The following is a 15,687-nucleotide window of genomic DNA, read 5'->3' on the forward strand; positions in this document are numbered from 1 at the left end:
CTTTGGCAGCATCATTAGTTTAACTCTGACTATGTGTGGGTATGTAAGCATGTTTTCTGTTGCTTGCTGGTGGCCCAAAGATTTAAGTGTGAACAAGGCTTGAAATTCGTATACAATTTTTCAACCTGTCCGATTTTAATAAATTGCGCCCTGAGTACTACAAATTAATCACACAGCATTCGAAATGATTTGTATATGCTCTTGGGCTCTTTGCTATCTTTAGCTCATGACGTAAGCCTAGGGCAGCCCTTTTTTGAAGTTGAAGTTCCCACATCCCATTTGTAGACAAGCCACAAGCACACACATTACAAACACACTCTGTTAATAAGTGATGTGCCAATTAAGAGGGGCGTACACAATTACCGGGCCATAGAAATGGCAGCCGGCATGTGCGGATCATTGAACTCCACAGCCACAGCCTCCCGCTCACGATACTGATGAGCTTAACTCTAGATCTGAATACGAGCCCGCACTCGCTTTGCATAGATACAACAAACTGAAAAAACTGAAAAAACTAGCTACAAAGAAACAAACAAAAAATTCGCACACATTTTCAAAATGTGTATTTCTGTAATCAGCCAAAGGCCGGCTTTGAAACTTTGGAACTGTGAAACTTAAAAAATCATCGAAGCCCCACGCAGAGCGGGTCAAAATGCGGTAGACGAGCAGGCGAGAGCAGCTTGTCTTGGCCTTAATGTATGCAAAGCATCGACCAGATTCTTACTCATGCGCGAACTTTGCCATAAATTATTATATTTGTTTTCTATAAATATTTAATTGTTGTTCTCTATGCTCATTAATTTTGTGCACCAATTTCGAATGTATTTCGCTTTACTTCCATGACTTAGCCCGTGCAATGATTTATAGTCGCTTTCTTGGGAGAGTTTGGAGTTTTTTTTGCTCCCAGAAATCATAGAAATTTGCCTAAGTAGAGGTCATAACATTAGCGATAACACAGTGATTACAATCATGAAATCCATAACCTAATGATCCAATTAGCATATGTAATGCTTGCATCTATTCATTCACTCATTGCCACTGTCGAAGTCACACAGCTACTGCCACTGCCACAGCCATCGACACTGCTCTGATGATGACCTACAGCATCGGAAGAGATTCAAGTCTAGACAAAAGACAGCACAAAAGCTTTCATCGTCTGTGATTTGCGAGCTGCCAAACAAATATTGACATCGATGGCACACAATAATATTATATGACTATGAATTGTCTATGTGTGCGGGTCCCACCTTAGTTTACTCAAAATTCATTATGAATTTTACATGTGTTGGTTTTTCACACACACACACACACTCTGCAGCTGCAGCTCACATCCCACGTCAGCATTGTTTTATTTAAATTATTTGTAGTTTTTTTCTTTACACAGTCGATTGGTTCAATTTTTGCTTATTTTTGTTTATTTGCTTATTTTTATTTTTGTATTTTTTGTTTTCTTTGGCTTATTGAATTTGCATGAGAATCGTATCTAAATGAACGCATTAATTTATGCTGGCAATTGATTTTGTTGCGTCCAAATGTGTTCATCTTCCTTTCTATTATGTCCAAAAAACTTGCATGACCTGTGTATCTGTTTCCATTGTGCTGCAAAATGTGTGCTGCTCTGAACTAGTTTGTTGGACTTACTCAAAAAACACATCAAATTCACATATTTGATTTGTTTTTGCCGGCTTTAAGAGAGAGATTTCGGATGAAGAGAAATTTATTTTTATAGTCGATGAAGTGAACTTAACTTACTTCGATTTGGTCAAAATAATTTTTTTTTTATTGAATATATTTTAAGATTTCATTTTATTTGTTCCATGTTGTTATTCTAAAAGGCTTCGTATACGTAATTTCGAACATAAACACTCTAAAGACCCAATGTTGTGTTTACCTGTGTAAAGCTTATTTAAAAAGCTTCTCACAGCATGCTTTATAACCACAACAATAAAGCTCAGCTTTAGAGTAAAGCTTTGCTTTGTCAAACAGGAAATGGATCCGCACTTCATTAACTTCAACCGCCCAAAATTATGCAACGAAAAATTTACTTTTCTGCCTGCTTTTTTAGCATTTGCTCTTATTTATTAATTAACATAAAAATGAATATTCAACATTGATTTATGTAGTGCGTCTTGGATTCTTATAGTGATAACCATCATCACGATATTCTGTGGCATGATTGGAGGCGGCTGTTTCATGATCTGACTTACTGCGAGCTGGTTTGCTGTCTGGAGCTGCATACGACAACTCGGGAGTACTTGCCGCTAGGCCAACATCAGGTGTAGTATCATAGTCATCAACATAATCGCCATCGGTTAGTAAAACACGACTATTGCCATTCAATCGGAGCCTGCGTTGATAAGCAATGGGATAACTATAGAAGTTGCCATCGATGATATTTGTATCCTGCTGATTGCCCACAGCGTTGGTCGGTCCTTGTATATCGGGCTGTCCGAACACATTGCCATTCACCACATTGAGGCCTTGGTAGTTGGATCGCACGCGTTGACGTCCAACGCGTCGACGCCTAGTCAAACGTTGGCCATTTGCAACGAGCAGATTGGTATTGCCTGTCAGTTGAGCTGTGGTTGCCAACTGAGCACCATTTGGATTGCCTGTGTTTAGCACAAAAGCTGCTGTAGGTAATTGACCACCAAATGCGTTATTTGGATCAGCATTTGTTGGTGCTTGCGCTCCTGTTGGCAATTGACCGCCGAAGACAGGATTTGGATTGCCATTTGTTGGTGCTTGAGCTCCAGTTGGTAACTGTCCTCCAAAAACGGGATTAGGATTGCCATTTGTTGGTGCTTGAGCTCCGGTTGGCAACTGTCCACCCAAGATTGAATTTGGGTTGCCATTTGTTGGCGCTTGAGCACCGGTAGGTAACTGCCCTCCAAAGACCGGACCATTCGTTGGTGCTTGAGCACCCGCAGGCAACTGTCCTCCAAAAACAGGATTTGGGTTTCCATTCGTAGGTGCTTGCACTCCTGCTGGCAACTGACCACCTAAAACGTTATTAGGATCAGCATTTGTAGGTGCTTCAGCTCCTGTCGGCAACTGACCGCCAAACACTGGATTAAACGGATTAGGATTACCGCCAATGGGTTGTTGTCCAGCTCCCAATTGCACACCAAAAATGGGATTCAATTGATTTTGTAGAGGCGCTGTGGTCAGCTGGGCAATTGGCTGCTGTCCATTCCCAATTTGAGTACCAATAAGAGGTATCAACTGATTGGGATTGACACCAACATTTGCCTGAGCTGGCAATTGGCCGCCAACAGCTGGATCAAATTGTATTAGCACCGAGCTGGGACGTGGTGCAACGGCCGGCTGAGGAGCAGCAATCAATGGCACTTGTCCAAGTTGCAGCTGCGTGTTAACTGCAGGAATAAATAGATTCTGATTACTAAATCCTTGGGGTAGTCCAAGCTGAGCACCTCCATTGAGATTGCCATTGCCATTGCCAACAGTGAAACCCACGCCAAGTTGATTGCCATTGCCCAATGGCCTACCACCTGGAAAAGCATTCGTTGGCAGTTGGCCGCCAGCAGGAAAACCATTTCCGTTTCCACCATTAGTCTGTGCATTAGTTGGCAACTGCCCTCCTGCTAGAAAAGCATTGGCTGGCAATTGACCTCCAGCCGGAAAGCCAGTGGGTTGTGCATTGGCTGGCAATTGTCCTCCAGCTGGGAATGCATTGGTTGGCAACTGACCTCCTGGTGGGAATGCGTTGGTTGGTAATTGCCCACCATTTGGTTGAACATTGGGAAGTGCATTAGCGGGCAATTGTCCTCCATTTGGTAGTCCGTTAGCCGGCAACTGGCCCCCTGGTGGAAAACCTGGAGGTGATCCATTTGCCGGCAACTGTCCACCTGGTGGAAAACCAGGCAATCCATTGGCTGGTAATTGACCACCAGCTGGCAATTGTCCACCAGGCGGTATAGCACTTGTTGGCAATTGACCACCGGGTGGATCAGCTCCTGTCGGCAATTGACCGCCAGGTGGGAGAGCTCCCGTGGGTAACTGACCTCCAGGAGGATCAACTACACGACAACCAGTGGGAGGATTGCCGGCAACTGGGTTCTGGCAATTGGGTAAAGTATTCGCTGGCAACTGAGCTCCAGTCGGCAATTGAGCTCCTGTGGGTAATTGTCCGCCAGGTGGTAGAGCACCTGTAGGCAACTGACCACCTGGTGGCAGAGCTCCCGTAGGCAACTGTCCACCGGTAGGCAATTGAGTTCCTGCGGGCAATCCAATCGGTAACTGACTTCCAGGAAGTAATGTGCCTACGGGCACTTGCACTCCAGCTGGAGCAATGCCAACAACTGGATCTGGACGGATCTGGGAGTTTAGTTCAGAGTCCTGGGACTGCACATTGATTTGCGTATGGAACACAGAGTTAGGAGCGCTCGCGTAGGTCACACGATTGGGACGTGCACGTCGCGTAATAATGCCGGATGCTGCTGGAAGGATAGTCGAGGTGCGAAGTTGTGAATTGACGTCCTGGTAATGAATGTGTCGATTCTGCACCTCCGGTTTCTTGTCATAGTGATGATAATGATCCACACGCTTGGGCTCATGATCCACAACGCGTTCCCTGGTGTGCTTGTGCCTGTGATAATGTGGCTTCGGATCGCGCTCAACCGGCGGCAGATAATGATGATCCTCCTCAGATGCGTCGTAGTGGCGCTTGTGCTTATGATGTTTCGCCAGCGAAACGTCAGCCAGGCAGCCAATGGCCAGCAAGCACACCAACAAGGATCTAAACAAATGCTAGTGGAGAGAAAGGAGATTAGAATCAACACAAGATGCTTGGCAGGTATTCCAAATGTGCGCTCACCATTGCGTTTGTGTCAACCTAAGCGTCTTTGCTTCAATTATATACCAAATCGCCGATGCACTGCAACTTCACCGAAAAAGGGGGCGAAACCTGTTAGCCAGCGAAGCGTGAGAAATTCATTGAGCACTTTATGTGACCCATTTGTTGTATTGAATGCTTCCAAATGAAATGCAAATTCAAGTGATTCTTCTAAGACAGCCGCAGATCAAAGGCGATTAAATTTATTAATCGTTGTGCGTTGCACACACTGAATTGAATCAGAGGTTGTTAACCACAACCGCAAAACAACAACATACTCTCTGACAATAGGATATACACACCAGGCAAAATGTTAGTATTACTTTAAAGCAACATTCTCTCTTCACTTTCCCAATTGGCTGTCATTTAAATTAGACATTTTAAATCGGATTTAACTCTGTTTATTGCATGGCTTTCTTAATAGAATTCAATTCAAAGCTTAGGCACGGTTCTTGTGGACGCGACGACGCACAGTCCTGTACTTGTAGCCACCGGCACCAGCGCCAGCACCAGAGCTGACGGAGACGGGAGCAGAAGCGGCAGCCTCGAAACCACTGTCGAAGGATTCGGCAGCCTGGAAGCTGGGAGCAGGAGCGGCAACTGGAGCGGGAGCGGCAAAGGACTGCACGTTAGCAGAGGCAGCAGCGTGGTACTGAGGAGCAGGAGCAGGAGCAGGAGCGGCGTGGTACTGAGGCTGAGGAGCTGGAGCATGGTACTGGGGAGCGGGGGCAGCACGAACTGGAGCTGCTGGTGGCACATAAGATCTGACTGGAGCGGGAGCAGACTCAGCGGCGGCGAAGGACTGCACTGGAGCAGAGGCAGCAGCAGCGTGGTACTGAGGAACAGGAGCTGGAGCAGCATGGTACTGAGGAGCAGGAGCAGAAACCTGACGGTGAACCTGGGGAGCAGGAGCAGAGTGGACTGCGGGTGGCACGTATGAACGCTGTGGAGCAGGTGCGGACTCAGCGGCATGGAAGACTGGAGCTGGAGCCGAGGCGGCAACGGCATGATGGACCTGAGGTGCTGGGGCAGCTGCTGCTGGGGGCACATAGCTTCTCACTGGAGCCGCAACCGAGGCGGCAGCTGAGGAGCCGGGATTGGCATAGTTGTAGCCAGATTCTGCGACCACGCAGCCAACCAAAGCCAAAGCAAGGACGATGAATTTCTGCAAATCAAAAGTAACTTTAATAATCCGGCAAGCGAAGTAAGCGCGCTTCAATTATTTACCATTTTCGATGTTCTGTTTGCTAATAGGACAAAGAGTCGAATAATAATTTCTAGCCGACGGGCAGTACTTTTATACGATCGATTCGCAAACGGAAGTACTGGATATCATCAATCAAAGCAACTGTGAATTATGTTCAACTGCTTATTCTACATCTTCTTTAATTTCGCATATTTGCCATAGCTACGGCAAATGGCAATTTAAACGGCAATAGCTATGGCAAACAATAACAACACGATATGTATATGGCTTTATCAGCTAGGCAGGCAAGTTGCTTAATAAACTCTCTCATTTATTTTTGTCACTCGCAAAGGAATCGATGCTATCCCATGCATATTCATGAGGTCAATCACAATAATTTTGCATTAGTTTTTTTTTTGTTGGACAAGAATAGCGCAAACCTGATTTCACTAGTCAAACGAACAAACAAAAATTGGAATTAATTTAGAGAACAGGGTTTACGCTCGAACGATGAAGAAGTTTGTTATCATAATCAACCAGTAGCTGTAGCTGCTGTTTTGTTGTTATTAATACAACTATAGAACAGTCATGATATCGGATAACAATTTAGTTTATCCAGCAAAACGTTGCAAATCTGATAATCTGAAGCTTCCCCGCCTCATAATGATTAATTGCTCGTGGCTTAATGATTGGCGTCTGAAGAACGTTGAGAGTTCAAGCTCAACTCGCAGTCTTGTCTCGCCCCAAAGGTTATTGTCTTCTTTACATTAATGATCTAGACGATTTATACGCGCATCTAGCTATATAATATTTATGATGATTTTGCTTATGTCGTTTTCTCTTTATTTGTCTGCCAACTTTGGCTGAATGCTAATAAACCCGAAATATTTCTGCATTTCCAGAACATCTGTGATTCCATCAACAAACAAAATTAGCATTTGAATATACATATGCGGTATACTCCGTGATTGTGGGATAAACCGTGAAACCAGTTATCGCCTGTCTACAAAGCTGCTCCTCAAATCGATGCCAGCTGATGGTGGCAAGTAAGTGTTCCTTGGCTGCTCCACCACACCGTAGTTGGCAATGGGAGACTCAATTACTCGCTGCTGACGCACGACTTGCTGCACCACCGGACGCTGAACGATTGTTGGTGCTTCGATGACTCGCTGTTGACGCACGACTTGTTGCACCACCGGACGCTGAACGATTGCTGGAGCTTCGATAACGCGTTGCTGACGCACGACTTGCTGAACCACTGGACGCTGAATTGAAATTGGAGCTTCAATGACACGTTGCTGGCGTACCACTTGTTGAACCACCGGACGCTGAACAGCAACAGGAGGCAGATAAACGTTCTCGGGGCGCACCACTTGCTGAACAGCTGGAGTGCTGTAAACCTGCTGAGTACGCACCACTTGCCTCAAGGGAGTTGTGTCAACAATGGGAGCAGTGTAATCCACTTGCTTCACTGGATTGGAGACAACAATGGGAGAGGAGTAAACTCTTTGCTGGCGCACCACTTGCTTCACTGGCGCGGAGATAACAGTTGGAGCAGAGTAGACTTGCTGTTGACGCAGCACATGCCTGATTGGTGTAGTATCAACAATGGGCACAGTGTAATCGACTTCTTGAACTGCGGGACGCTGCACAGTGGTGATTACTTGTGGTGCTGGGCGGTAGCTAGTGACAACTGGACGCTGCACAACAGCTGGCGGCAAGTATACATTGCTAGGACGCGACAAACCGGCATCCACAGTGGCCACCAACACCAGAGCAAGGGTTGCAATAATAAGACGCTGTAACAATTAGAAATGCGATTAATCAAAAATATAATAATTTAATTTTAAGAGCCTAATCTTACCATGTTGCTTTCACCGGTAAAACAATTGAATTGTATGAAGATCGTGCAATGATTTGATATTTATATGGCAAAATCCCAAATCTGTCCACTTATCGCAGAGCGCATTTAAAAGATGCTGCAATTAATGGGAACAACAATCTTCCTTCATCTCGAATAGAAGCGGCTAAACAAGTCAATGAAAGCAAGCCATTAAAATTCTAACTGTAAATGTATATAGCCATTATAATACTCATTCACTTTTGTTTGTGCCTTGCCTTTGCTCTTGCAAAAGGTATGTACTGTATATAATTCAATAAATTTGATTTCAGTCGTTATTCGGCGAAATTAATCGCACCGAGACGTAGCAGACACCATGAAACCAGTTGTGTAGTTAACAGTCATAACAGTGGCTTAGCCGTGACACAAACCCCAACTGTTAATGCTATGTTAAATTATATTTGGAATTTATGTGCTCTTTATGCTGATGTTGACACACACTGCGTATGCGTAATCCGCTGAATTTATTATTAATTAATAAGTTATACGATTTCAAATCTTTATTTCTATTTTTGCACATATTTTGCACATGAAATTACTCTAATATGCAGAAATATTGAAAATTCAGTTAGCTGGTGTTGCTTAGTTAATTAATTAAATGCAAAGCATTTGATCTGCACAAAGATTTTATCAGCGACATTCTTCGACAGGCTTTTCGATTGTCACAACACAATATTTAATGGACCACAATCGGGGAACAGGTCAACAAAAATCTTCCAAATCATTTGATATCAGGTAAATTTATGCTTATTTATAAAACTAATAGAACCGGTTGCACTGAATAGAAGTTTTATCTGAATTATTTTTGTTTTTTAATTTTCTATTCTATTCTGATTTCATTTCGATTCAATACGTTCCTTGTTGTTTCGGATTTTGACAAACATTCTGTCTACTCAACTCTATTTCCAGGCGCTGACAACACGAGCCAATACTTTATATATTTGCATCTCAATATATCGTGTCTAGATTCAGGCCTCACCAACCCTTTTTTATATTTTTTTGAGTATAAATTCTGACAAAATACGGGTATTCCTAAATTAACTCGTACTTGTAAATTCCATTTGATTATAATTTGATGCTTATTTATGAACTTAATTTAAATGAACTCGTTTAACGTATTTTTTACTGACATTTAGCGTACATTGTATCAAATTAGGCCGCAACAACAATTTTTCTCACTTATTTTGTTTTTGCTACTGATGAAGTAATCAGAGCCGATCTAAATGCGGACTACAAGCAAGATTTGGATCCCATTTAAATGCCGGAAATATAGGTAAAATTAATACAGTTCAACTGATTGCTGGGGACTGTAGACGGTAGACTGTAGACTGTAGACGGTAGAATGTAGTAGAACAGCTCATCTCGAATATTGCATTAAATTGGTCAAATGCTAAGAAAGCAAAAGTGAATGATCCGCTGACGATGCGTGGTACCACTCAGGGTCAAGTCAAACTTAAAATTCCAGTGACTAAACCAAAACTACATAGTGATTAACAGTTACGTACCAAGTTCAACGAAACCACTGACAAATTACTAGCTAAAAACCAGTCAAGTATATTCCAAAGAAGATACCAAAAAACAAAATATGATTAATACCAACAATGAAGAGCTTTGTGATAATCGCAATTATGCGAAGAGGAGTTTGTTTTAGCCCTTAAAAAAACTTCACACTGTCATGTGGGTAAAACCCGTCTAGAACGTGTTCTATTATAAGCCCAATGCCGGCACACATTTGTCTTAAAGTGATCCTATTTGGAATTAAAGATACCCTATAAGCCAAATATAAATAAGTATTTAACATATATCAATGAAAAATTAATTTACGTTCATCTAAAATACTTTTATGATTTACTAATTTATTCTAAAGTAAATTATGTATTTGGCATACCCGATTCGTTGCTAACTGTAAGATATTTTATGATGGAAAAAAGTCCCGAAAATCAACGGATTGACTTTAGTAAACATTATGTAGATTTTTTATCGAAATTTGAATAAAAATATGACTGAATTATATTATATTATTATTTTAAAGTTCTTTAGTTCAACGTTCGTCTAGCATTGAGTGGAGCTGATTAGATTAACAGCGTCAGCATCTAAGTTTTGACTTTATGACAACTAATACGATTCGAAATTTAGCAAGGCCAATTCTAAGTCGCGTTAATTGCGTGCTAATCAAATGGCGAGCGCTAAAGTCAAATTAACGATGCAAGTTTTATTGATAAATAACAATTTATAAGACGAGTACAGTATAAAGAGTTTGCCATATAAGCAGCCCAAGTTGGCAATAATAAGACAATATACGACTCTTAATTACCAATCTGAAGCCAGTCTTATAGGTCAAATGTGAGTGCAGTGGGAATGCCTTGGGACTGAGCATGGAAACGGGATACGTTATCTTATCCCAAAAAAGGCAGCTGCTTGCCACAACCGGAGGTCGACATTGGCCCTTAATTCGAAACAGGTTTTTGCACTTAATAAATGTCTCAGTGTTTATGGTCAAGGTTTCTGAGCCTGATTGTTGAGCTGCCAGCGTCATATGTTGAGCTCTGGATCTGGTTGTGAGTAATTGAGGGCTCATAACTGGTGGCTAGCGGAACTGTTGCTGCGATCACATGCAAATTGTCTCGATTTTAGATATGTTCTCATAAATAAAACATAAACAAAAGCATACCATGCGAGATTCATTTATTTATATCCCGTAGTGTTTCATTAATAACCATAAAAATGGTATGCATTCAATTTATTCGCCAGCAGGAAAAAATAAAGCACAAACAAAAATAAAGAGCATCTCTGTTCACGCTGTTGAGTGCGAAGTTACTCGATCAAAAGGCTATAAATCTAGCAGGAACATATAGGCCTAATAAATGGCATTTTTATTACGTTGAATTCTTAATACAGACTCTTTTGTTTTAGCATATTTATTGGCTAGTTTTAGTTATGATTTTGCATATAGAACTATTAAGTAATCATACACTTACTTGAAGAGTATGTTCGCTATTGGGTAACATGTGAAACTTGTCAAGTAATTTTTTTAATGAACATGTTTAATTGTTATAAATCACTTGCAAATTACAAATTTAATCACTGCACTTCTGATTTTAATGTGTAGTACTTAAGAGTGTGTATAACTTTCGTTATATTTGGGTTGCTTAAGTGATTTTGGTTTATTTTTTCTAAATTGTGTCTGTGTATTTCATCGTGTTTAAATGTATAACGCTTTGGCACTGGGGAGCCATCCGAATAATTTTATGACTGTCGTTCTGTCACAGCCGGTTAACCAACCCAATCAGGTTCGGTTAACTTTTTTTTTTTAATTTTTGAATTCGGCAGCGTTAATCGATGACGATAGCAGTGATGTTGTTGTCGAGAAGATTCTGCTTTTGCCGAAGAGTTTTTTCTTTTTCGGCTTTATTCATTTTTGTCAATTTTTTGGATAGTCGAAGCTATCCTGAACCGACCCCGACGACGACGTATAAATAATGTGGTAGTCATGATCGCTAGCACAGTGATATTTCAACATTCGTCGTGTGAATTTGAAACTGAGCAAAATGGTAAGACAACGGAACAGAACAGAACAGAACAACATAGCCAGAGGATAAAACTAACATGTGAAAAGATAAAATCATCTAACCGTGAAGCACTAAAAGAACTCATAAATTTGTGGTTTAATTGTGATGAATTGTTTGTTGAATGAGTGCTAACACATAACTTAAATGATTTCCATCGTTTGGCTTGCAGAAATTCCTGATTGCTTTCGCCCTGGTGGCTGTTGTCAGCGCCGATGTGTCGCATCTGTTCTCGAACAGCGACAACCTGCAGGAAGATGGATACCATTACCAACAGCCTGCCAAGCAGTTCGTCATTGATGTGCCTCAGGTGTACGAGCAGCCCGCTCCTGTTGTCTACGAGCAGCCTGCTCCAGTTGCCTACGAGAAGCCCGCTCCTGTTGTTTACGAGAAGCCCGCTCCTGTTGTCTACCAGAAGCCCGCTCCCGTTGTCTACGAGAAGCCCGCTCCTGTCGTCTACGAGAAGCCTGCTCCAGTTGTCTACGAGAAGCCCGCTCCAGTTGTCTACCAGAAGCCCGCTCCCGTCGTCTACGAGAAGCCCGCTCCCGTTGTCTACCAGAAGCCCGCTCCTGTTGTCTACGAGAAGCCCGCTCCTGTCGTCTACTCGAAGCCAACCCCTGCTGGCATCCTGAAGGAAGACGGATACCACTATGGCCAGCCTGAGATTAAGTTCGAACCCGTCCAGGAATATCTGCCTCCTGTTGCTCCTGTTGTTACCCCCGTCTACAAGCCACAGCCCGTTGCTCCCAAGCCAGTTGCTCCCGTCTACAAGCCACAGCCCGTTGCTCCTAAGCCAGTTGCTCCCGTCTACAAGCCCCAGCCCGTGGCTCCCGTTTACAAGCCCCAGCCTGTGGTCCCTAAGGTTGTTGTGCCCGCTAAGCCCGTCAACGAGTACCTGCCCCCAGTTGCCGCCCCCAAGCCAGTGGCTCCCGTCTACAAGCCCCAGCCTGTGGCACCCAAGCCAGTTGCCCCCGTCTACAAGCCCCAGCCCGTTGCACCCAAGCCAGTTGCTCCAGTCTACAAGCCAGAGCCTGTTGTTCCCAAGCCAGTGATCCCAGTGGCCCCCAAGGTTGTTGTCCCCGCTAAGCCCGTCAACGAGTACCTGCCCCCAGTTTCGGTCCCTAAGCCAGTGGCTCCCGTCTACAAGCCCCAGCCTGTTGCACCCAAGCCAGTTGCCCCAGTCTACAAGCCCCAGCCCGTTGCACCCAAGCCAGTGGCTCCCGTCTACAAGCCCCAGCCTGTGGCTCCTAAGGTTGTTGTGCCCGCTAAGCCCGTCAACGAGTACCTGCCCCCAGTTTCGGCCCCTAAGCCAGTGGCTCCCGTCTACAAGCCCCAGCCTGTTGCACCCAAGCCAGTTGCTCCCGTCTACAAGCCCCAGCCGGTGGCTCCTGTCTACAAGCCCCAACCTGTTGCTCCCGTCTACAAGCCCCAGCCTGTTGCTCCCGTCTACAAGCCAGAGCCAGTTGCTCCAGTCTACCAGCCAGAGCCCGTGGCTCCTGTCTACCGTCAGCCCGAGCCTGTTGTGACTGCTCACCAAGGCTACAGCTACCCCAACGACCCCGAGCCATCCTTCGAATATTAAGGAACTCTTGTTGTAACATAATTAGGAAAACAAATCATCCTGTAGTATTAGACGAATTTTCACGAATGGCGATGAAGACATCGCTTGAAATAAACTGACAAACGAAAATAAAAAAAAATAATTTAATGAAAATACATTCTTTATTTGGGAATTTACATACGGGGAAGTCTTACAAAATATTGAAAATTTTAGAAAAATCTTCATAATGCGTAAAATATACATATGATAATCATAACTATGAAAGAAGCGATTTATAATAGCTTTCAAATATATATTTTGGTATTATAATTTTCGTTTTAGTTTCAGTAATTTAGTATTCAAATTTAACCTGTGCTGAAATAATATATTCAGAATGACTTTTAATGAGATATATGATATTTTAGAAGAGTTTGAAACCAACTAAGTGATTTCATTTTCATAATTTTAATGCTGTAAATTTTCCAATTGGATTATTTGAGTTTGTAGTATTATTAGCGCCATCTATTGGCATCGATTAACTTTACCTTGCGCCCAATTACTTACTATGGTTTTCATCTACACTAAACATGCCCGAAAGTATGCAACAAATTATCAGAGGGTGATTTATCACCATCTGAAATAAATAAACTAAGGCAAAAGACAGGTAGTGCTAGGTTAATTAATTGTTTAAGCAACGGGTCAAAAGAAATCGCCAATAACGGCGAGAAAAAGAAAAATATATGCCAAAATGCAAACACTCCAAAGGAACTGACATCCGCCTGTCCAGCTGTCAAATTCAGCGGAACGTGGGAGCCGTTAGGATACTTATGGCTAAGCCTGGTTGATGCATGGGTCACAGGTCGTATACGTGACCGCTTCAGGGCTGTAGACTGTCATTTTGCTTGCGACAATCAAACTGTCAAAGCTGACAGAGACAAATAGATCGAGTTTAAATCGACTAACCATAAAAATACTCGTACTAATGAAACGGAAATGTGCTCAAATCCGTTGACAACATGCGCTTTATATGATTCGATGCGGCAACAGTTTAATTTCAATTTTTTGTTTTTAGTTTAACTACATGAATCGATGATTTAACTAAATACAAGTAGTTACAACAATTCGAGAAGCTCACGTGATGGATGCCAAAGATGCCAGCAGACAACAAGCAGCAGACAACCGACAGTAGAGCAGACAGTTGAGTGGCAGCGCATCTTGCATAGAATCATTAATTCAAGATGAAGACAAAGCCACAAAGACTGGCTGTAAAAAACGCACTGACACTTGACCCCAACAGAGTAACAAGAAAACAAAACAAGTCTTGGCCTTGACAATGAGGCGATGGATTTGGAATTGAAATTGGAATTGGAATTGGAGTGAAGCGAAACGGCACCAATCATCGCTTTCAGCTTTTGTAGCGTTTATTTATCTAGGGCCGCTCTAACTATCGAATAGCTTGTTGCTTGACAAGCAGGCAACGGCAACGGCAAAAGGCAATAGCAACGGCAGCAACATAAACAACGGCAGCAGCATCGCAATTAATAAACTGAAGCAAAAATAAAGAAGAAAAAAAAACGAAACATAAATACAAACAAACAAACACGATCAACATAGATATAGAAGTATAAATAGTTTGAGTCTCAACGCGATTGCCTGCATTCGCGCGAGCTACGTTGCTGGAAGCTATAAAAAATATTTCGACATTCTTTAAGGTACTCAGCATCCATAAATATGGTAAGACAATTCTTCTTTTTTTAAAGCCGTTCTATAAACACAATTACAAACCACAATTCTACAATTCCAGCGTCTCTTCATCTGGGCAGCGTCTCTCTTTGCAGCACTTTGCTGGCAATGCGCCTCGGCGGACGTCTCGCAGCTGGTGCGATCGGGCAATGGATTTGTTTACGATGTACCCAAGGTCAGTCAATTGGAACTGGAGCTGAACAACGAATTTCCCACCGGTGATGAATTCCCTCAGGATGCCATTCCAGTTGCCCCATCAGATGCGGAACTGGGCGTAGCTGAGCCGGAGACGGAGGAATCGGAACAGGCGGCGAGTGTGGACAGCGGTGTTTATGTCTCATCCAAGGGCCATGGTTATGCCTACGAAGTGCCGAGTCGCCAGTTTAAGAGCTAGATCTTAAGTTTATTCTTCCGCCTTATTTGTTTTGTACCAAAGCTTCTTATCAATATTAAAACTCCAATAAACCCACAAAAATATCAATAAAGTGATCTTCGTTCAGGGCACCTTTCACCCCGTCGTCTGCATATAAAGCCCCTGGCCAAGGGCTTGAGCTTTGCCTTGGATGGCGCTTAGAATGAAATAACAATAACAACACACATCTTTTGTGAGTGTTGAACTCAATCCTCACAAAATACGCCAAGTTATTCTTTTATGTCTTTAGCCAAAATTGTTTTAAGACCAAATCGTAAACCGGTTGCCGCAAAAGAAGAAGTCAATCGAATTTTTGCACATTTTTGTCAAAAGTTTTATTCGAGATTCGCCTCAACTGAGGCCTATTAATTTATGTGTGTAGCACCCACACTAAACTATCAATATTTCATTATTGAATGGTAAACAAACATAAAGTGACAATTAATTTATTTGGTAGTGTCTATGTAAATTACGCAAATTGTGGC

The 15,687-nt window shown here is 42.8% G+C and overlaps 5 protein-coding genes across 5 annotated transcripts; 2 read left to right on the forward strand and 3 right to left on the reverse strand.

The window, feature by feature from the left end:
- Window positions 1-2,030: 2,030 nt before the first annotated feature.
- Window positions 2,031-5,221, reverse strand: LOC132788290 (basic proline-rich protein). The gene is made up of 4 exons (XM_060795623.1): window positions 5,203-5,221; window positions 4,899-4,927; window positions 2,939-4,770; window positions 2,031-2,887 (listed from the first exon to the last, which is right to left on the reverse strand). Exons 1-4 carry the CDS (start codon window positions 5,219-5,221, stop codon window positions 2,116-2,118), a joined length of 2,652 nt encoding a protein of 883 aa, XP_060651606.1. The 3' UTR covers window positions 2,031-2,115.
- A 25-nt stretch (window positions 5,222-5,246) lies between these two features.
- LOC132791904 (skin secretory protein xP2-like) lies at window positions 5,247-6,192 on the reverse strand. The gene is made up of 2 exons (XM_060801028.1): window positions 6,083-6,192; window positions 5,247-6,020 (listed from the first exon to the last, which is right to left on the reverse strand). Exons 1-2 carry the CDS (start codon window positions 6,083-6,085, stop codon window positions 5,295-5,297), a joined length of 729 nt encoding a protein of 242 aa, XP_060657011.1. The 5' UTR covers window positions 6,086-6,192; the 3' UTR covers window positions 5,247-5,294.
- Window positions 6,193-6,861: 669 nt separating this feature from the next.
- Window positions 6,862-8,011, reverse strand: LOC132790330 (uncharacterized). The gene is made up of 2 exons (XM_060798821.1): window positions 7,906-8,011; window positions 6,862-7,840 (listed from the first exon to the last, which is right to left on the reverse strand). The coding sequence occupies exons 1-2, from the start codon at window positions 7,906-7,908 to the stop codon at window positions 7,034-7,036; spliced, it is 810 nt and encodes a 269-aa protein (XP_060654804.1). The 5' UTR covers window positions 7,909-8,011; the 3' UTR covers window positions 6,862-7,033.
- Window positions 8,012-11,416: 3,405 nt separating this feature from the next.
- On the forward strand, window positions 11,417-13,221 carry LOC132789996 (uncharacterized). Its single transcript, XM_060798379.1, has 2 exons — window positions 11,417-11,492; window positions 11,680-13,221. Exons 1-2 carry the CDS (start codon window positions 11,490-11,492, stop codon window positions 13,087-13,089), a joined length of 1,413 nt encoding a protein of 470 aa, XP_060654362.1. The 5' UTR covers window positions 11,417-11,489; the 3' UTR covers window positions 13,090-13,221.
- Window positions 13,222-13,986: 765 nt separating this feature from the next.
- LOC132791701 (uncharacterized) lies at window positions 13,987-15,254 on the forward strand. Its single transcript, XM_060800733.1, has 2 exons — window positions 13,987-14,781; window positions 14,852-15,254. The coding sequence occupies exons 1-2, from the start codon at window positions 14,779-14,781 to the stop codon at window positions 15,182-15,184; spliced, it is 336 nt and encodes a 111-aa protein (XP_060656716.1). The 5' UTR covers window positions 13,987-14,778; the 3' UTR covers window positions 15,185-15,254.
- Window positions 15,255-15,687: the final 433 nt, after the last annotated feature.

The sequence above is a fragment of the Drosophila nasuta genome, chromosome 3 (genome assembly GCF_023558535.2).
Source record: "Drosophila nasuta strain 15112-1781.00 chromosome 3, ASM2355853v1, whole genome shotgun sequence".
Lineage (NCBI taxonomy): Eukaryota > Metazoa > Arthropoda > Insecta > Diptera > Drosophilidae > Drosophila > Drosophila nasuta.